The sequence below is a fragment of the Ctenocephalides felis genome, unplaced genomic scaffold, assembly GCF_003426905.1.
Source record: "Ctenocephalides felis isolate EL2017-DRISC unplaced genomic scaffold, ASM342690v1 CF-g0.4_SCAFFOLD_01886, whole genome shotgun sequence".
Lineage (NCBI taxonomy): Eukaryota > Metazoa > Arthropoda > Insecta > Siphonaptera > Pulicidae > Ctenocephalides > Ctenocephalides felis.
In genome coordinates, this window is record NW_020538040.1 from 49,235,787 (window position 1) to 49,258,386 (window position 22,600).

The 22,600-nt window shown below is 29.1% G+C and overlaps 1 protein-coding gene across 1 annotated transcript in view; it reads right to left on the reverse strand.

Moving 5' to 3' along the window:
* The window catches only part of LOC113377207 (zinc finger MIZ domain-containing protein 1), a 43,628-nt gene extending 38,054 nt beyond the window's left edge, over nucleotides 1-5,574 (reverse strand). Inside the window, exon 1 of the mRNA XM_026617437.1 lies at nucleotides 5,496-5,574. Coding sequence (XP_026473222.1) covers nucleotides 5,496-5,518 — 23 coding nt within the window. The 5' untranslated portion in view covers nucleotides 5,519-5,574. The remainder of the gene's footprint in view (nucleotides 1-5,495) is intronic.
* Between the last annotated feature and the right edge of the window lie 17,026 nt (nucleotides 5,575-22,600).

The following is a 22,600-nucleotide window of genomic DNA, read 5'->3' on the forward strand; positions in this document are numbered from 1 at the left end:
TCTCTAAAAGTTTTAGCTCTTAATATTAACGTTTAGATAGAGCGCAATCCAATCAAACTTTGTATGGAAAGAGCATGGAAAAATTTTTGAAAATTTAAAAAAAATGTTTTAGGTCTAACTTAGCGACAAATGAATGAGTTTTATTCATTCATTTGTTCGCTAAATTACATCTAAAAAACATTTTTAAATTTTTTTAAAATTTTTCCATGCTATCTTGATACAAAACTTTGATTGAATTGCACTCTATCTAAACGTTAATATTAAGAGCTAAAACTTTCAGAGAATTGTTTTGCATCTATTTGGAACCATTTGAGCCCCTAGGAGCAAGGAAATTTGAAAATGACCATTTTAAGGACCACCCTAATATATATATATATATATATATATATTGATATTAAATATAATTAATACTTATTTTTTGTTCAATGTGTTCGTTATTCATCATATAAAAAACTGAAAAAAAAAGGGCTTTCAATAGTGATTTTTGTTTAGCTCTGTTTTTCCCTATAAGAGTGAATTTTTCGAGATACACCTTTTTTCGTGTGAAGCGGAGGTAGGTGTATAGTCTTTGAAAGAGCATAAAAATATAGCAAAGGTCAAATCGAATAATTGATTTTTTATTTCCTTAAAAATAGCAATCAAGATACAATGAAATGTTATAAGCTATTGCTACATGAAAGAGAGAGGAAGCAAGTTAGAATAGAAGAAAAAATAAAAATTTAAAGTTCACTCTAAGGAGTGAAGTCTAGTGTTTTGAAATTGTTTTATATAAGTTAAAATCTTTCACACATACACATAGAATATATATATATATATATATATATAATATATATATATATATATATATGTATATATATTGGGGTGGTCCTTAAAATGGTCATTTTTGAAATTCCTTGCTCCCAGGGGCTCAAATGGTTCCAAATAGATAAAAAACAATTCTCTGAAAGTTTTAACTCTTAATATTAACGTTTAGATAGAGCGCAATTCAATCAAAGTTTTGTATGGAAACAGCATGGAAAATTTTTCAAAAATTTTAAAAATGTTTTTTAGATGTAATTTAGCGAACAAATGAATGAATACAACTCATTCATTTGTCGCTAAGTTATACATAAAATATTTCTTTTTGATTTTCAAAATTTTTTCCATGCTATTTCCATACGAAGTTTGATTGATTGCGCTCTGTCTAAACGTTAATATTAAGAGATAAAACTTTTAGAGAATTGTTTTTTATCAATTTGGAACCATTTGAGCCACTGGGAGCAAGGAAATTCGAAAATAACCATTTTAAGGACCACCCTAATATATATATTAATAATAATTCAAAATGTGCATTAATTATTTACATAATTCCATAAAGTGAGAATAATTAAATTTGAATTGAAGATGATTGAAAATAATTGAAATAAAAAAAAAAGAAAATTAAAAAAGTTTTTTCCAATTTGGAACATGAAGATAATAAATGAATAAATAAATAAATCTTAACAATTTCCATTACAAAATACCTTGCAATCAATGTATAATGTCCGAAGAAACAATACCTTATCAAAACCATTCGCAAACATACAGATCGAATAAGTGACTGAGTCTAAAGTCTAATATCAGCTTTAGTCCACGATTACACTCGTTTGTGTTTGAACGGGAACGGTTTGTGAACAGTTAACGCCGTGAATGAGTGCGAGCGAATCGACGAAATGAAACACATATATTATTACATCCGAGCGTGTATAAATTGAACATATATGTATATATTTGTTATAGATGTATGTACAAGCTCATGTATCTACATACAAACATATATATGTATATATATTGAAGCGAGACGATTTCACACGACCGAACAGTGAAAGAGGGTGACCGAACGATATGTTCACATTTAGCGACGACAGACAATGCAGACAGAGCAAGAACGATGTTTGAGTTTGTGTTTTATGCCTGACTGTCAGCGGTGTTTCGGGGGCTTGCATTGCATTTCACTGTTTAGTGTTTACGCATACGATTATTCATTTCGATGAATCAAACACTTAATCTAGCTAATAATATTTATATTGGCCCATATAAAATTATATATATATATATATTTATATTATATATTATATTATATATTATATTATATATTATAATATACTATATTATATATTATATTATATTATATATTACATAATATAATATATTATATTATAATATATTATTATATGTTATATATATTATATTATATATTATAATATTTTATAATATTTTATATATTATATATTACATAATATAATATATTATATTATAATATATTATTATATGTTATATATATATTATATTATATATTATAATATTTTATAATATTTTATATATTATATATTATATTTTATTATATTATATATTATATATCAAATATAAAATATATATGTCAATAGTATTATGAGTGGTTATATATTAATTTTATGAACACAGCACTCTCTTTGCACTTATTTATTAATTAATTTTAAATTTTATAAACGTTTCGAGACTAGATTCGTAACATCATCAGTGTATTATAATTTACAATAATTTAAATGTTTATTACTCTAATAAACATTAGATAATGTAAGAGTTAACATGTATTCTATATCCATAATTTAAATATTATATTTTATATTACACTGAGGATGAGACAAACCTAGTCTTTAGAGTTTAGTTTGCAAAATTTAAAATTATTATTTAAAATATAAGTGGAAAAAATGCTTTTATATATTATTTATTTATTATTTTATATTATTATTTCATTTATTTATTTATTTATGACATTAATAATTTATAATAATTTAAGTGTAAAATTTTAAAAACTTGTCGTGAATAACAATGAATAATTAATAAAGTTTTAATTTTTATTAAATTTATCACCTGTGTTAACTTTATAGGTGCTTGACTTTGTATTAATTAAATTAATGTTTAATTTTAACATTTTTGTTGAGTAGTGCATTTTAATTGCCCATTGAATGAAATTTAATTCAACTTTATTGAATAAGTGATTACAAGTATTTATTAATACTTGTATTAATAATTATACGTTTATACTATTTATATTTAAACAGATTTTATGTTTAGTTTATTTGGCTTTTTTTTTTAAATATTGTTTTTAAATATTCGTAAAAACTAGATTAAGGTCACATTAGATAGCCACGATGTTTACAATAACAAATTTATCACCACTGAATGAAGTTTAACTTATTAGCAGGTAGCTTTAAAAATACGTTTGAACAGCTTTTCGCACTGATTTCGTTCCGTGAAGCGCATTTACGGTGGAGCAATTTGCTTAGCAGTTGCAAGTATATGATTGAGTATGACATTTATTATATTTTAAAACTCATTTAAGAAAAATATTGATGGTTGTTCACTATAATATATATATATTTATATATATTAGACCGATATTTTTTATAGGTTTTTGCACTGATATTAATTTAGTTATTTTGTACATTGCTTGGGAAAATTAATATATAAATAAATTATATTAATTAATCTATTGAACACAATTAAATTCACTTGATTTAAATGTCAGATACGTTTTTTTGGCACAATATTATGAACATAAACTTTCACAATGCTATCGCATAAAATCTTAGATAATTTATTAATGAAAATTATTCATCAGAAACACCTTGTATATTCACTTTTTGATTATAAATATCGAACTTTTATATTCACTTATTGTTAGCTAAAAAAAATCTCACATGTTTTATCAAATATGATATAATGATTATTTTATGAATTAAAAATATTTCATACAAAATTGTAAATTGACACCATTGTTTCAATGTTGCATGCACAATTGACATGGTATACTATACTGTTGTTAAATATTAATACGTGCCCTTTATATTATCACAACATCAATAATATTAAAAAAAACTATATAACCGCTAAACAATTAACCCCCGGTACTAATCTACGACAGGCCGTTTCAAGCAATATAATAATATCTAATAGCATTTATAAATAATAAGTAAATGGTTTTATAGTAGCCGGCAGTGAGAAGCTTAAATGTTTTTATGACAATACAATTTATTCATGCTCGTTTTCTATCAGACAAGTCTCAAGAAAATATTATTCTTGTCCGGTATGTTGATTCGAAATGTTTGAACACTTTTAAGGTGAGCGCGTTTATTTAGATCGGTGTCTAGAGTCGATTCGATAGCTGGCATTTATAATTAGGTGGTCGTGCCATGTCATACTGATGTTTATTACACCGGCCAATGTTGTATTTTGAGAATTGGGATTGGGAATTTCACGAGTGTTTAAGTTGGCAAATATATGGAAACACGTTTCAAACTGTCACAAATATTATTTTTTTGCATTATCTTATAAAACGCGATAAATAAAACTAAAAAATAAATAAATTGATATGCAAAAATTTTATTTTAAAATTTTTGTTTTAAAACATTTCTTGCACTAATTTTAGTAAATTTGTCAGATACATTTCTATATGAAATACAAATTAATAAATAATTTAATTTTATGAAGAATTATAAAAAATTTTTTTTTGAATATGTCGATTACTTGAAATATTTCACTTAGTATTTAATATTATTGCTCGAAAAGTGTTTCCACAGTAAATTTAAGAGAAATTTCACAACTATGTTTTTTAAACATTGGTAGTTTTTTAGATCAAACAACTGAATACTTTTGACGCCAATTTGTAAATCACTTTAGATATGTATTATGAATTCACATCACAGTTCACTTTGATACATATAAAAAACATATAAAAAATAACACGATACGATTTAGTCGTATTTTATATGTCGAATTTACACAAAGATCTAAAAAACTACCAGCATTTTCAAAAAAAATCTCGTTCAAAAACTATGCACCACCATCATCACAAATTCATTGCCAAATGATTTTTAATAAAATTTCGTGAACTCTCATTTCTGGTGTGTTCAGGAACTTAAAAGCGTTCTGCATTTAGTGCAACGTTAAAAATTCGTGTTTGCAAGTCCGCGGAGTTCGTAGCGCTCAGCCTAGCACGTGCTATTTGACGTTTGCGAACACATGCGGCCACACACAATGGGGGTTGCAAAATTGCTACAAAAGCATAACACTAGTTTTATCACCTCATCATCACGTCAAATTCGAGAGCCTACGCCGTGGGGCAAGACACCCGGCACTATATTACTAGTAGCACATATAGTCCAGTATTCGCCAAAAATAATCGTAAAATAAAATTACCAACTATGGTACAATGCACGTACGACATCTAAATAATTTAATAACAATATTGGAATTTACTTGTACACAGTATTATCCGTTTAGCTTGTCGTATCCTATTGGGTTTGTCACAATAGGAAAACTCTTGTTTAACTTCTAACTCGTATCTTAATTTAACGAGTAGCGTAATCCATATCCGCGGTTTAGAGCACACATTTTTTTTCAAAAAATACAAAATTTAAATTTTGGTTTTTATTTAAACCAAATAAATAAAACTTCACACAATCACATAATCCATTGACAATGATGAATCGCACCTGTAGGATGTATATCCCAGCATTTGCACACGGACATAAAGACACACGGATGCGTAATTAGTCGAGGACGATTTGTTGTCTGGCTGTCATCTACGTCAAAATACAAAACGCGCACGCTGTACAACTGTGATCCGTAAACGCTGTCGCGTATATCAGGTCAACACCGATACGCTGTCCGCGAACGACTGTCGAGCGGCCGATCGTTCTGCGTTCGAGTCGGAGCGGCGCAAGGGAACGCTCCCGAAACTACGTTGTATTGAACAACGAACAAGACAAGAGACGGTCGTGCGGCGCGAGAACAGGACGGCGATTGTTGCGGCTCTGCGACGTTGTCAAGTGGCACGCGGGCCACGGGATCGGAGCACGGAGCACGGAGCACGGGCTTTCGTGTCTCTCGCTCGATCGTCCCGTGCTACGGCGTAGCGGGCGCCGTAGCCGAGTACTCGCCTAGTGCCGATCCGCAACGGCCGACACCGAGTTCACATTCCGCAGAGCGGGGGTTGCGGAAAGCTCGAACACGCCGCTCTCGGCGCTCTTGGCGCTCTCGGCGCATCCCGATATCCACAGCGCGCATTGATTGTGTTGTGACTGTTAAAACGAGACAATGATACACGAATGAAACAGAGCGATCTATGAGTGAGGACGGTTCATTGCCTCTATACTCTACTACCACCGCTTTCAGTGTGTACCGTGGATGTCTATGCGAGCAGTCCGTCACGCGTGAACGAGAACATACGATGTATTCATCATGTTCGCTCCCTCACTTTTACAGAAGCGAATCAACATTTTTATTTAGCCACTAATTGATCGATTATCGATTACTATTGATAAACAAGCGTTCAATGAGCATCTTAGTAATGATTGGGAGAAGGGGTTATTAGTTTTTCGCAAAGGCAGGCCCTGCCATTTCGGAGATACAGAGCTAAATGTACAAAAAATGGCAGTTTTTGAAAGAACTAAGCGTCGGATTCAATTGATTCAAAGAACTTTCTGCTTGTCTTAACAAAATAATTGATATTGGAAAAAAAATAATTTTGTTCCATTTTTTTTTTTTTTTTAATTTTTTGTATATCGAAAATAATTCAGATTTTATTTTTAATTCTAACTATAGTTCTAATATACTTTAAACAAATAATTTCAACTCTGCAATTCAGTTTATATAATTCTTATGAATATTAGACAATGTTACAATATTTTTAATAATCTATTTGAAAACATTCAATATTCCTCGAACATTTCGTTACGGTACGGGAAGTACCAGCAATTTGCCTTAAGGCACGATGCCACCCATCCTACTAGTTAAATTTTACATTGATTTATATAAGCCAAAAATTCATCACACAGAAAAATAGTTTTTCACACAGATTTTTCTTAATTTTAATTAATTTTTTTTAGGTTTGCATGGAAGCATATACGATGAAATTGATTTAATGCTGTTATTCATATTGGTTCATTTATATTCTTATAATACCAATTAAACATTTATGGCACAAAGCATGAGAACAACACTTAATAACCTAATATTCTAAGCATGTGAATTATCTATGTTATGATGAACATTGTAGAAACATTTTGACGAAATTCTTTCGATATGATTGTTTCTGCAACTTAGAGCTTCTGTTGAGTGGCATGCGATAATTGCCAGATCACCGTCTGGCGATCGAGTGGATCGCGCGTGAACCAAGTCAGTTGCTCAATGTTGAGCTGTGTGCGAGCTTATTACGGTCAGGGTAAAATGACGAGGGAAGCGGGATACGCAATTTATATATGTATATATATATCCGCGTGTGCGTGTGTGTGTGTGTTTTTATTATGATTTGTATTTTCATTCATGTACTGCATTTATAAAAATACTAATATTTTTATTAACAATGCTTGGTACATGACAAAATTGTATGTATTTAAGAACACAAGTATGTGAGTTGGGTTAACATATTCATAATTATTTTATTGTGTGAGATTTTAATAAGATTTTCTATCTTTTGCATTATTTAAATAATATAAAGGCCCCAAATTCCACAAGATGAAATTTTTATATGAAATAAAATGTTTATAATTTCTTTCACGGAGATATCGGTCGATCATAAAATCTCTGTAAGGCCCACAAAAACAATATATAATTTTTAGGCAATTGTTACTTGGTTTAATGTTGACATTTTCGACTAAGCCTTTTAGAAGGCCTAACTCTGCATCAGCATCTGGCCCTAGCCTATTTCGGAATGCGTGAAAGAGTGAGTGAGTTGTGTTAGTGACAACGCTCAACAATGCTCACCATCGCGTCGTAACTGTAACGCACAGTGTTCACAAATCCCCTCCTTTTGCCTCTCTGAGCTTAACCGATCTATCTATGTTTCGTTTCTTTCGGGATATGATCTTCTCACGTTTTGTATGGATGACTGTGATGAGTGCGCGAGTATTCAGGAAACCGGTCCACTGAACTTAGGGTTGTGAGATGTGTATCGATATTAATTAAACATCGACAATAGTTACATAAATATTGAACGCAAAACAATATAATATAAGTTGTAAAAAATATTCAAAGCATTTTATTAACTTCTCGTAGGGTAAGTTATTGTAATGGGCCGAAAATCGTAATTGAAAATTTTTTCATTTCTCGATGTTTTGAAAGTTTCTGAATGTTTTGGCATACCTCAGAAAAAATGGATGTGTGTGTGTGTGTGTATGTATGTATGGATACAAATTTCCAGTCACGTTTTAGGGCGCACGGATCAAACGATTTGAATGGTTCAAAAAACATTCGATTCCTATTGATAGGGCAAAGAGCTGATTAGTTTTTGGCAAAGGTAGGTCCAGCCGTTTCGGAGATACGGAGCAAAGAGTGCAGAAAATAGAAATCGAATTTTTGAGAGAACGGAGTATCCGATTTGAATGATCTAAAAAAACATTCAATTAGTAATGATTTAGGAAGAAGTGTTTATTAGTTTTTGGCAAAGGCAGGCCCAGCCATTTCGAAGATACGGAGCTAAATATGTAAAAAATGGCAGTTTTTGAGAGAACTAAGCGTCCGATTTAAATGATTCAAAGAACTTTCTGCTTGTCTTGACAAAATAATAGATTTTGAAAAAAAAATTTTGTTCCAACTTTTTTTTTTTTTTTTTAGTTTTTTGTATATCGAAAATATTTCAGATTTTATTTTTAATTCTGAATATAGTTCTAATATACTTTACAAATAATTTCAACTCTACAATTCAGTTTATACAATTCTTATAAATATTAGACAATGTTACAATATTTATAATGATCTATTTGAAAACATTCAGTATTCCTCGAACATTTTGTTACGGTACGGGAAGTTCCAGCAATTTGCCTTAAGGCACGATGCCATAATTACCTCAAGACAGAATTCCACTTACAGCTAGTTTTCATATAGTTTTATGAGACTAGGGATATTGGTCAGTAGTTTAGAACTTTTCATACTTTATACCAAATTTGATTTTTTATTATACATTGCTAATATACGTATTGATTTAATATCATACCTAAATATTTCAAACGGGTTTTATCTTACTTCGTATACGTGCAAATTCTTGACAAGGATAATTATTACTAAAAGCTTGGTTAGAACCCGACGTTGCTATTTGTTTAAGAGAAAATCTTTATGTAATTGTCGCGGCATGTTCGATTTTTGAAATTTCGAACATCATCCCCAAGAATCGATATTGATCCAATAAGGTCCATCCCTAGCCACATACCACCGATTTGTGACTTCTGCGCGCTCGCTTGTGTGAGTGGTACCGATGCCAATACAGTACAAGGCCTTTGCCTGTATGCGTTTTACTATGCGCCTTGCGCTCTTTCACCGAAACATTAGCGGCGTTATAGCGAGCTCACTGTAAATATTGTTCGTGAACACAATATAAGTAATCACGGCATAGCATCGCAACGGGAAAGGGTAATTGATTAAGCGCGCATTATACAGTAGGACGGGATGGTATTATGATTTGAGTAGATTTCCGTTGAATTCGAATGCCGATTTTCAAATAATGAGTTGAAATGACAGTTATGGTGTTGATTGGGTTCGTTGTTCAGGGTTTTTCAAAGTCTAAACGAATTACATAATCTTGAATTAAAATTCATTACATATTTAATTTACTACATAGTAATTTTGTCATTATATAATAAATTTAATATGTATTAATTAATATTATATTCTTATCTTTACATATCTTTACGTTTCAAACAATTTGCATAATTCAAAAAACATTCGATTCGCATTGATGGGGAGTTTTTGGCAAAGACAGGTCAAGCCGTTTCGAAGATACAAGCAAAAAGTGCCAAAAATGGTAATTTCATTTTTGAGATAAACGAGTGTCGAATTTGGATGGTTCAAAAAATATTCAAAAATAATTAGGTCCAGCGGTTTCGGTGATAAAAAAAAATAAAAATAAATGTCATTTGGCGGTCAAACGCGATCATTAGACATATGCACATCAAATTACCAGATATTTCATGTAGATTTTGATAATAAGTACGAATTTTTTTTATATATATATTTCTATGAGTTCCGTAACAATTTTCATTGGTATGTCTGCGACGCGACGCTTACGCGCCTCGATATTTCCTCTAGAAAACATCTACGCAGCGCGATCTAATCTAATCTGAAAAAAGTCTTTTTTTTTTAAATTTCAAAATTGACAAAAATTTAATTTTATCAAAATTTACCAAAAATTTTAAATCATTTTTAAAAGTTTTAATCTTTCGTAGGGAAAATTTCAGCAATTTGCCGACACGATGCTATGCACTACTATAGTTTTATATTTATAGTTGTATTTATAGTTTTATCAATAAATTTAGCCTATTAATAATTTAATGCTAATATATAAATATTTATTGATACGCTATATTCCTAGTATCAAAAATGATTTTGATGTGGTTAATTATATGGTTTATTGGTTAATTAGTTTGGATGTATTATGTGAAGCATAAAGCACATAGTTTTTTTTTGAATTTTACAATTTCTATGAAGTTGTTTGCAATGCTGTTTATCGATTACGTTTCAAAATTTATTTGTTTATATTATTCATTTTCTAAATCGCTTTATGTGGCGGGATTAGCTCAAGAGTAGCGTTCCCGATTCACATGCTGAAGGTTCCGAGTTCGAATCTCCGGCAGGAATTTGAAAAAATATTAACTAGTTAAGTTGGAATAATAATAGAATTATGAATTGTAATAAAAATATATGTATGTAAAATCAAAATTTATAAAAATTAGAGAATTAAAATTAAAAATGAATTGAAGTAAGAAGAATTTAGAAGAAGAAATGAGAAGTATAGAAGAAGAAGAAATATGTGGTTAGAAGATGAAATGAGAAGATAGTAAAAGAAGAATGAAGATAAGTTAAGAAGTATAGAAAAAGAATAGGATTATATGGAGAAGATAGTATAAAATTGAAGATTGTATAGGATATATGATTGTATAGAATAATGTAGGTGGCTAAATGCTCGAGTAAGCGAGGCCAATAAAAATTTAAAAAAAAAAAAAAAAAAAAAAATCGCTTTATATGATATTTTTGGCAATAGTTTTTGGGGTGTATGTAAATAATCTTTTTGAAAGTCGATCACATCAAAATAAACAATTAAAGATAAGTAGAATTGTGCTATTTTGATAGTATCTTTATTATAGTTAATCTTATAAATTCATAAGAAACTATTAATGTTTTAGAGATTACTTTTGCATAAATATTGTTTAAATAATGTATAACCTGTTGAATATACCTATATTATAAACCATAGAGTTGATATTGGTAATAATATGTAGTTGAATATTATCGAATATGGCAAGATCATTAAAAAAATGAAATATACAAAGTTTACTGCCGTAAAATTATAAATATTAATAATATATTTCTCAAAATTTCTCGCGATTTACAATTAAATTTAAACTATAGTGAGAGGTATGAGATTGTTGAACTAACGAAACAGCATTTGAATGTAATAATATAAAATATCAAGTATTTTTCCGATATTTTTTAAAATATGATGAATAATACGATATCATATATAAAAGTTACAGTTAACTATAATAAATGAAATGCTTCATTTTGCGAGCAATTAGTATATTTCCGGTATTAATATAATTTATTATAATATAGCATTATTCTTCTGAACTTAACACGCTTATGGTATTTATGTATATTATTTCTCTTGAAATAACATTGCTTATAACTTATTTCATTCGGAAACATTCTATTCTCCTTGATTTACTACGTGTTATTTGATTTAGTTTATAAAGAGCTCTGATGTTTTCATTCTAGAAGAGGTGAGCGTTCTTCGACCATGACATCTGTTTCCTGCCAATCTTCATTCTACCGTCGATTTGCATAAGACTGGCAAACAATAAAGCTTTAAATGTTTGATATTTACTAGTTATTTCTGTTATTTACTAGTTTTTTAAGTTGTTGTATATTAGCTTTCTCACTAATTATATAAAAGTGATAAATTAAAAAAGAAATTGTCATTAAAACGCGGCATATTAAAAAAATTGATAATAATGCGGCTATTACATAAAAATAAAGTAAATATAAACATAGGGTAGGGCGGGGCACAAAGGATAAATTTGACTTTGACCAATTATATTGTGAAAACTAAACCAATAATATCACAACAAATTACACATATCGAACAAACAGTTATCTGACTATGTTCAGTAAAACCGTGAGCTATTTCATCATTGTATAAATGTGTTTTCTTTGCCATTCTTTATTTATTTGTCACCTGGTCCTTCTTTTTTCATAGGCGGGGTAAAATGAGACAGCCAGGGGGCAAACAGGTTCGATGTCTTATTTTTAATTTTAAAGGAAATTTACATAAAAAGAATAGCTACATTATTCAACCAAAGCCAAATATTATTTTTATGGGTACTTTGTTTACAAAGATAACACTCCATATAACCTTGATCTGGCATTTTGTCAGAAAAAAATATCAGCAGAGTTTGAATAATTATTTATTTAACTTATATATTATAAAATAGCTAGCTTTTTTAACTTAAGTTACTTTTTTATTTACTAATTTTTAATTTTACCCCATCCACATGTATTAAGTCTCGTAACAACATTGCTTACAGTAAAAAAAAAACTAGCAACTAATACTTTTGCTGTGGATTTTTAAACATTGCCTTATATTATTATCTCCCAATAGCGACGTCGTAGGAATAAAGTTGATGGCGGGTTAAACATCTATTTTTCTCTACTTTCAAATATTGTCGTTAAAAACTGCTTAACTTTACATGTTTTTGAGATAACGGTGATAGATATTTTTACCCGCGAACCTTTAAGCCCCGCTCTACCATATAACGATTAAATAAAAACATTTTAATTAATCGAGCTAATTTTTGTTAGAGAAATATTCGATAATTCGAGAAAAACTAGTATTCCATGACAAATTTTGCAATGGCAATAAATTAGAAAAGAGAGTTTAAATGTTATGATTATATTGAACTTTGTTATTATTTATTACGTATTTTTTGTAGAAATTACTATGGAAAACACCCTGAATGATTTTCTTATATAAACCTACGTATTTTTATAGATATTTGAAAAATAATAAATTGAATTGAATGAAAAACATTAATATTTGTACTAGTCAAAATCTGGGCCTCGAAAATGTTAAAAAAATTAACGCATTGTAAAATTTAGTGTTAAGTCTTTTTAAAAAAAAATGAATTGTATTGTCTTGACGTGGTAACGCTTGTTCACAAATGTTTAATCGACTATAAACATTGGTAATATATTATCAATGTTTACATAAAAAATAACGTTAAAAAATTTATATAATTAAAAAAACTGTAAATTTTTATAAAACCTGGTATTTTTATTCAAAACATAATCTAGAGTCAGTTTGTTGTCAATGATATATAACTCTTTAAATTAGCTATCAAAATAAAATATGTATCAATTATCTCGAGGCGCTGCATCTTTTGCAAATGTGTCGTCAAATAATAAAAAATGACTGCTCTGCGGTCAAATCATCGCAACGCTTACAAATCGTTCACAAATGTTTAATCGACTATAAACATTGGTAATATATTATCAATGTTTACATAAAAGGATAATGTTAAAAAAATTATATAATTAAAAAAACTGTAAATAATTAAAAAACCTGGAATTTTTATTCAAAACATAATTTTGAATCAGTTCGTTGTCAATGATATATAACTATTTAAATTAGCTATCAAAATAAAATATGTATCAATTATCTCGAGGCGCTCCATCTTTTGCAAATGTGTCGTCAAATAATAAAGAGTGACTGCTCTGCGGTCAAATCATCGCATCGCTTTCAAACCAACCCTGATCGGGCGCGAGTGGGCGCTCTTCTCTATCCGTAGTCCGGCGGTGGCGATCGATAGACTCGGGCTATAATACAAACACGTATGCAGCAGATACATATACTGATACACCAAATACACTAATACGCTTACATAAGCGCTGCGTCCTTCTTTCTATCAGATACGTCTGTCTTTCTCTATCTGTCAGTCTGTCTGTCCGTATGGTTCACCATTCCTATACTACGAGCAGAAGGCTCTCAATCTAATCTCATCTTTTTTTTCTATGAACTAATAAATGGTATCCGACGGCAGGTTTACGTTTTTCCAAGAAAAAAGTATCTTGCTGTAAAAACTTTAATAAAAACTTTTATTTTGCGTCGAGGAATATTTTTAGTTTTTCGTGTTCTTTTTCATAACTGGTTTTAAACTTATTATTTAATATTTATAATATGAAACTAGTAGTGCATGACATCGTGCTTTAAGACAAATTGCTAGAACTTCTCTTACCAAACTTAAATTAAACTTAAAATTAAAATTAAAAAAAAACTTTAAGTATGTATCATATTTGGTACTGTTTGCCCTGTATCTTTGAAACGATTGGACCTGCTTTGGCCAAAAACTAATCAGCTCGTCTCCCCATTAATACGAATCGAAAGTTTTTTTTTAAATTATTCAAATCGGTTGATCCGTGTTTACGCAATCGTCGATGAAAATTTGTATCCGCGCACACACATACATTTTTTCAAGGTATGCCAAAATGTTCAGAAACCTTTGAAACGTAAAGATATTCAAAAAGTTTCATTTGTGATTTTTTTACGATTACTATAACTTACCCCGCGGAAAGTTAATAAAAATTGACTATTTTGTAAAAATGAAAAGGTTTTTTTCGGTTATTAAACATATTTAATTACTCAAGACTTGTTATATTAATTATTAGTTATTAAAATAGACTTTGTTAGAATGTTATAATTAGGGTATATATATTGGATATTGCTTTCAAGTTTCAAAATACTTCTTTTAAGGACTTTTTATAAATGCATAGCAAATCTAGTCACCTCTAGCCATAATTTCTCCTAAGCCACGTGAATTTGCAAACTGTTGAAATTTTCTTCTGGAGTTCGATGAGGTCTTACTTTTATGTATTTAAAACATTTAATGGCACAAATATTTTTTAATATATTTAATCGACTTACAATCAGTATAAACGAGACATGCTTGTAAACTGAAGTTTCCTCATATTGACAGAGCCAAATTTAAATTTTTGTTGCTCGAGGGTACTGACATTTTGATAGTTTGTTTTTACTTAAACTTTCAAAGTTTTATTCTGATACATAATGCATAAATTATATTTCTTGAAATAAAAAATTATTAAGAAAAAATAGTTTTGTTATATTGCTTTTTTCTCAATTTCCAAATTTTTCCGCTCTAGAAAATTTACCGCTTTGGGCATTAGCCCCGACTTCCATACTGTAAACCCACCCCTACATATTAGTACTAATTTATTAAAATAAATGCATATTTTTCTCAAGCATTGCAGCAATCGTTTCATTTTTCACAGCTAACGGCATACGTGGAAAACGTTCAGAATTCTTATTAGTTCAATTTAAAAATATTTTTTTTATTCTTTGAGACTTTTGATTTGTGGGAGCAAAATTTTGAGAAAGTAAAACTCACTTTGAGAAACGTTTTGAATACCTATCACAAATTTGGAAATAGATAATTTGGATATAGCTGATGGATATATTTTTCTATGCTTAAATGAATAAAATGAAGAACTCCTCATTAAATTCGATTCCTATGATGTAATTTAACTAAACTGGATATTAACTTGTACATATAACTGTGGTTTTACTACTTTATAGCAATGTCCCTAAGTGATGAAACAAAATGCATTTTGACATAGATTGAGAAGTTCTCTGTGTATTACCCTACGGACTAACTTTATATGTGTGAACGTACGTATCATTGTGTCCGCTTATGTTTGCGCAATAGTAGTGTAGGGTATAAAGAGCCGGTGTGTATTGTATACACATTCCGTGGGTCAAGTGATACGTCACAGGCCCTTACGCCAAGGGTTTCTCCTGGGATTCAATCCGAAAACAGGGCTGTTTTATCTCACATATGGATGTAGATATAGTATTATATAGTAGATATAATCGAAATACATTATGTATTTCAAGTATTACTAAATATATAAAATCATTTTTAAAAAATTAGTTTGATATTGCGCGTTATGGCTTAAGTTTTTCTAAAACTTGTAATTTTTGCAATTTGCTTGTAATTTGTTTCTTCCTGCCTGCTATACTACCTGTTATTATCTTACATTTTCTACTAGTTTGCCTGTCAATCTGTTTACTTGGCTATTTGTCTTTTTGTTTATCTTTCTAGTTGCTTACCTATCTATCTTTCTACTTGCGTATTTTTTCTGTTTTTTTTTTTTTATCTTTATTTGTCCACTTGTGTATCAATAATTCTATTTGTACATAAACAATAATAGTGATTTGTATTGATCATTTTTGACTGCCGAACGTCGATTTTTAATTTTTTATTGCTAATCCCGAAACCGCTGGATCAGCCTTCGAAAAAGTTTTATACATTCTTTGTTTCGTCAAATCAAGTGAAATGTTTTTTGAATTATTTACATCGGATAATACCTTCTCTCAAAATCGGGCATTTTTTTATTTTTTTCTCTGTATCTCCAGAACGGCTGGACCTTTCTTTGCCAAAAAACTAATCAGTCTCCCCATAAATAACAATGGAATATTGTTTGAATTGTTTTATTCGGATGCTTCTTTCTCTTCGTTCAGAAACCTTTGAAACGTAAGAAAGTGTTCTATGGCACTGAGCTCATCAATCCGACGTTTTACACTGACTACTTTATTTGTATATTTTAACTAAAAATTACTAGTTTGCACATAGCTGTAAATGTTACTTAAGTAATTTTTTATACTGAGTACAGAAACGGATTTTGAATATCTCTATTATCAACATGAAAGCCGAGTATCAGTAAATAATACACATATAGTTAAAATATCTTTAAAAATTTCTATAAATGTGCATATGTCAAATTTTAAAACGGTCGCCATTTGCTTACTTTTTCGTTTGATCCTCTAATACGGCCGGATTCGTTGTCCCAAAAAGTTATTGAATCTTTGAATTGTCAATGCAAATTTAATATTTTTCACTTTTCAAACCGGAAGATCCTTTTTCTGAAGCGTCCCATGACAGATCTTGACATACACTTTTCTTACATATCATAATAATAGTAATCTTATCCTGGTATTATGTTATCAAACATTACATCCATTACATCTTCATCAATTTTTCCATTTGACCATATTAATTACTTAAGTTGCGGAAAGTTAATAACTTATGTTTTAATTGTTGTGTTTTATCTTGCACTAAAATTTTATTACAAGAAAGTAAAGCAACTAAAATCTTAAAACAGGTAACTATCAAAAATAATGTTAAATTTTCTATAAAATGTAACGAACAGGAACAAAAGGTAAAGCTTCAATAATTTGTAATTGCCAATATCTTAAGATTGGAAAAAATAAAATTTTTCTTAAAAATCCAAAAGATTACGCAATTAATTGATCATTTTGTTCATGGCATTGCCAATTAATGATTCTCTTTCTCTTTCTTGTTTATTATTACCATTACCATTTTATTACCACTATTCACGTTTTTTTATACACTTTTAAAACGCTTGCTTGCATACTTTCTGGTCCAGTACTACTTTGCTGTCAGTTTCCTACATTTTCATATTTTTCATATAAATATTTTTAATATCTTTTGTAATTAATATCTTTGTCTTTTAGTAATTTTGATAATTAATTATAAACTTATGCAACATTCATACTTACAATTCGAATATTGATTTGTGCAGGATATTTGTAGTTCCACCAAAATGGTTATTGACATTCAACAAGTTGCCTCCAGTTTGAAGCAGCAAGTATTCAGCTTTCCGAAAGAAAAAATTCTTACTCATGAATATGAGTCACTAGAAAATGTAAAGTTCACCGATGATTTGGAAGAAGTCATATTTCAAATGACTAAAGACTTGCATCAAAAAGTTTATGTCTTAAATCAAAGCCTGAATACAATTCGAAGACTTTTTATAATTACTATGGTAATTTGTTTCCTGATGCTCATAGTTGTACTGATCCAGAGTATCATGCATTTAATGAGCAAGAAAGATCAAGAATCATTCAAGGATTTAGAGCATAAAGGAACCAATACAGAACGAACAAAATATATTCACAATTTAAGTCCAGGAACGTCTAGAAAAAAACATGATCCATTTAAGATGCTACATTTGTCATAAATTCTAAATTATTTATTTGCCAATTTTTGATTAAAAAAAGAAATGTAAATGTATTAATAGAAATTTTTAATAATTTATAACTATAATGTAATAAATATTTGTTTTTTTAATAAATAAACTGACACATTGTGATTAGCATTACTCATTCATAATTGGTATAAAAATCCTCTTAGGTATAAAACTTACTTGTAACGATATAAGTTTTTTTATATAATGTATATATATGCTTATATATTTATCTTCTTTTTAATGAAATTCATCACATTCTTTTACTGATGAGTATAATTATTGACAATTATTAACAATTGATTGCATAAACTTTACTATATTATTAATATTAAAAGCTATCAAGTGTTGCGCGCATTCCTAATATTTTAAGAAAAATGTATATATTTGATTTTATTTAAATATACATAAATGAATATATTTAGTTGTTTTTTTTTTAATATTTTTTAATATCTTTATCAAATTTATCAATGAATTTAAAAAATGATAACAAATTGCGATGATTGCGCGATATAAATATGAATATAATTTTATTTTTTTAAATATTTGAAAAAAAAATCCTAAGCATTGCGTTTTTTTCATTTTTAGTTCGTTATATTATTTACAATTGCCCGTTCAGTTGTCTACAGATAAATTAATAAATGCTTGGAGAAATGCACAGTTGCATTCCTCCCTTAAATTAGAGTAAAAGATACGTGGTTTAAGAGTTAAATACATTTAAGTAGATAGTTTTTCTTTTCAATCTCTTGGTGTAGTTTAATGTCGTGAGCACCTTTGCGAGCACATTAGAATGGTCTTCAATTCGGTGTTTATATTTGATGGCATATCTTGTAATTTCATGACTTACTGTGTGTAGACCTTTATCCTGATAAAGCAGCGGTACGTATTTTGGGGCATTCAGAATAGTACTTAGCATCTTATTTTGATTTTTTTGAATATTGCTTTTGCATGCTGCATACCAAAGAGCCCAGTACACTGCTTTTTGGAACACCAAACCTTATTTTTCCGAGGGATGAATTATCGTTTGCTATACGTACATAGAATCTTTTATCAGTTAGATCTGATTTTAGTATTAGGAATAAATGTAACGTTAATTATTCTTTAGTTTGTGTAGTAGTCCGTTATGCCAAACCTTGTCCAAGGCTTGGGATAAGTCAAGGAAACAAGCTGAGCAGTATTTCTTTTCATGTAATTTTGTGTTTATTTGTTTAACGATTCTATGTGTTTGCTCTATGGTGGAGTGAAGTCTTCTAAAACCAAATTGATAATCTAGAACTATGGATTTATTATGAAGTATTGTGAGATTTTTTTGAGTAGAAGCTCCTCAAAGATTTTTGAAAGGATTGATAGTAGGCTTATGGGCCGATATGATTCAGTAAGCATTGCGACAATAATCAGTATTCTCATAATATATATTATATACATATACAGATGTATATTAAAATTAAATGTAGATATGGATTTTCTTTTGATTTTTATAGATTTATGTAACTCACTGTACTGTAGCATGTTTTGCCAAATTAATGCTTTTAATTTGATTTATGCAGGTTTTCATTTCTCAAAATGGATTTGTCTGAATATCTAGATAACGCACATAAGTATTTAAAGCAGCAAGTTACCAACATGGCGAAAGTGATTGGAGAAAGGGTGGACACCGGAATCAGCAATTCCAATAAAGAATACAAGGATGTAATACAGGACTTTCTTGTGGAGGAGATAATAGAATTGAAAGTGAAAGTGGAAAACGTGGAAAAGAGTCTCACCAAACTATGGATATATTATTTACTTGCCATGGGTTTCGCCTGTATTTTTGCGTTTGTGTTTTTTGTGATTCCATTTTTCCGTAAAATTAAATCAAATAAAAAAAATCCAAAAAAACTTTCAAAGACAATGTTAAATCAAGCAACAAACACGACCACAAAGCCTATATACATTAATAGAATAAAATAATTAAAACATTTTAAAAATTATTGACCTATTAACGGTTTTTATTAACTAACCTGTTAAAACTTTTATTAATACTTTATTGATGAATAATTGTTTAAAGCAAATAATATGATAAGTGAAACTGAGATTATGTAACCTATTAAAATATCACATGATACATTTACATATATGCTTAAGAAGAAATTAGAATACATCTTTCAATTAAATAACAATTTTTATAGAGTCTGAATTAACAGTTTGTTTTAAGTATAAATATTTGAAACAGAACATATATATCCAATAATATTGAATAGAGAAATATTAGTTTTACGACTGGTTTTTTGTAATATAATCTTTGAATAGAAAACTGAATTGTCAAATGAAATTAATTTGATATTTTTTTAAGAAAACTGTTAAACAAATAAATGCACGTATAAATCATCATACAATCTTTTATATACAACACACATACATCTTCTAGAATAGACCAAGGCGAGAATCCATTTCCAAAGCCATCAATAAATTTATCTGTTGATTTGGCAGTAAGAAGAACTTCATCCCCCACAATGTTTTATTTATACTTATACTTTGAATATATATATATATATATATATATATATATATATATATTGATAAAAATTATCCAAGAATTACCAGTGGCTGAACGAATTTGTGATTATTCATATGCATGTCATCCTGATTGGTTAAGTCGTGAAATTTCCTACTTTCTGATCGGCTTCGCAAACATCACTGCCAATAAGTACTAAACATTCAGGTGGTGGGGCAGAAAATGCAATTTGGCGAATTGTTTCTTCAATTGCGTATTCGCCATAGCTGATTTTTTTGATTTCTTGTAATCAGGTGTAGTCCCATTTTTTATTCCTGGATTAACTTTTTTCAAATCTGCATTTTGGATACAAGATTTTCTTTAAAATAAGTTCTGCTTTTGTATCTTTGTGGGTGTTTGTTGGTGTTTGTATGACTTCACCTTATTCCAATGGTCGGAAAACCGGGGAAAATTACCCCAAATTTTTGAATATAAAAAGTATGTATTTTTAATTAATATTTACTGTATTTGCTATGTGTCTATATAGGCGTTATCTTTTTGGTAATATCAACTTAGACAAAAATATTTGGGGGTAATTAATAAAAAAGTATCCTGACCGCTGCCTTATTCTAATGATAGTTGACCAGGAGCTGAACGATTCTGGTTATATACTGAGAATAACTATCTTCATAGATGACGCTTTTCGAAGTTTTTAAACTTTGCCCATAATAAGAATTGGCATCAACTGCATCTGATGATTTCCAGCAATCGCAATAAAGGCAAGCAAATATTCTAACTGATATTGTTAAATTGTAATGCATTTGGAACACATAACAAATATTTTATATAAAGAATCTTTATAATTCACTTCTAATATTGGGCCATTAAACTTGATTAGCTACTCAGCCACATCTAATTTTTGAGCGACTATCTTAGAACTAGTTTTAGTGACACTATTTTGTGACTAATTTTAAATATACGTTTGATGCTATTTCTGTGCACTCACTAAATAGTATTTTCTCTCGTGTATATTATATTTAAATATTTTCTTTCGATTTATTAGTAAATAAACAATCTGACGATCATCGTCTATGACGACGTCTGTTAATTCGCATCAAGAGTTTCATGAATACTTTCACTTTGGAAAAGAGGCAAAACTATTAAGTGTGGCACTTTAATACAAGTGTACTGCCTACGTTGCGATTGTTTTCTCATATTGTGTGCTGACGCAGTGAAAGCAATTTATCACGAATGTGATCGTGCGAGATCCGATCATATTATTTGACACCAACAATGAAAACTAGACAGACACATTGCACTCTATAACATTGTCGTACCAAGAAACAGACAAGAAACTATCACAATTGTTGTCATTTTTCTGTATGGTATATCGACATATCGAGTCTTCGTAATATTTTTAATAAAGGATCAAACATAGAAAAAAATACGTCTAAAATTTAGTGAAAGGTAATTTACACAATGATAGTTGTCTGTCATAGCTATTTTTTGGTGTAAAGAATTAAAAATGTAATAATCATATTAATAAAGATTGTAAACATACCATGCCTCTGAAATTTTGAAGGTTTTTCAAAATTTTTCATATATACCATAATACTAAACTTTTCCAGATTTTCAAAGTATTTCATATAGGCATTCAATTAGTTTATTCTATTTATATTTATTTTTTATATTGTTGTAAAGGATAAAAAATGATACCTACAGAAAAAATACTTCTTCGAAATATTTTTAATAAAGGATCAAAAATAAAAAAAACTACGTCTAAAATTTAGTGAAAGGTAATTTACACCGTGATCTTTGTCTGTCATAGCGATTTATTAATTTAAGGAATTTGTAAACAAACCATAATTCTGAAATTTTCCAGGTTTTTCAGAATTTATATTGTTTACTTTATGGATATATTTTTGTTACAAAGATTACCTCAAAGTTTTCTTAATATTCTATTCGTGAATGATTTATGCACTAATTATTGCACAACATATTAAATGAATTTTTATT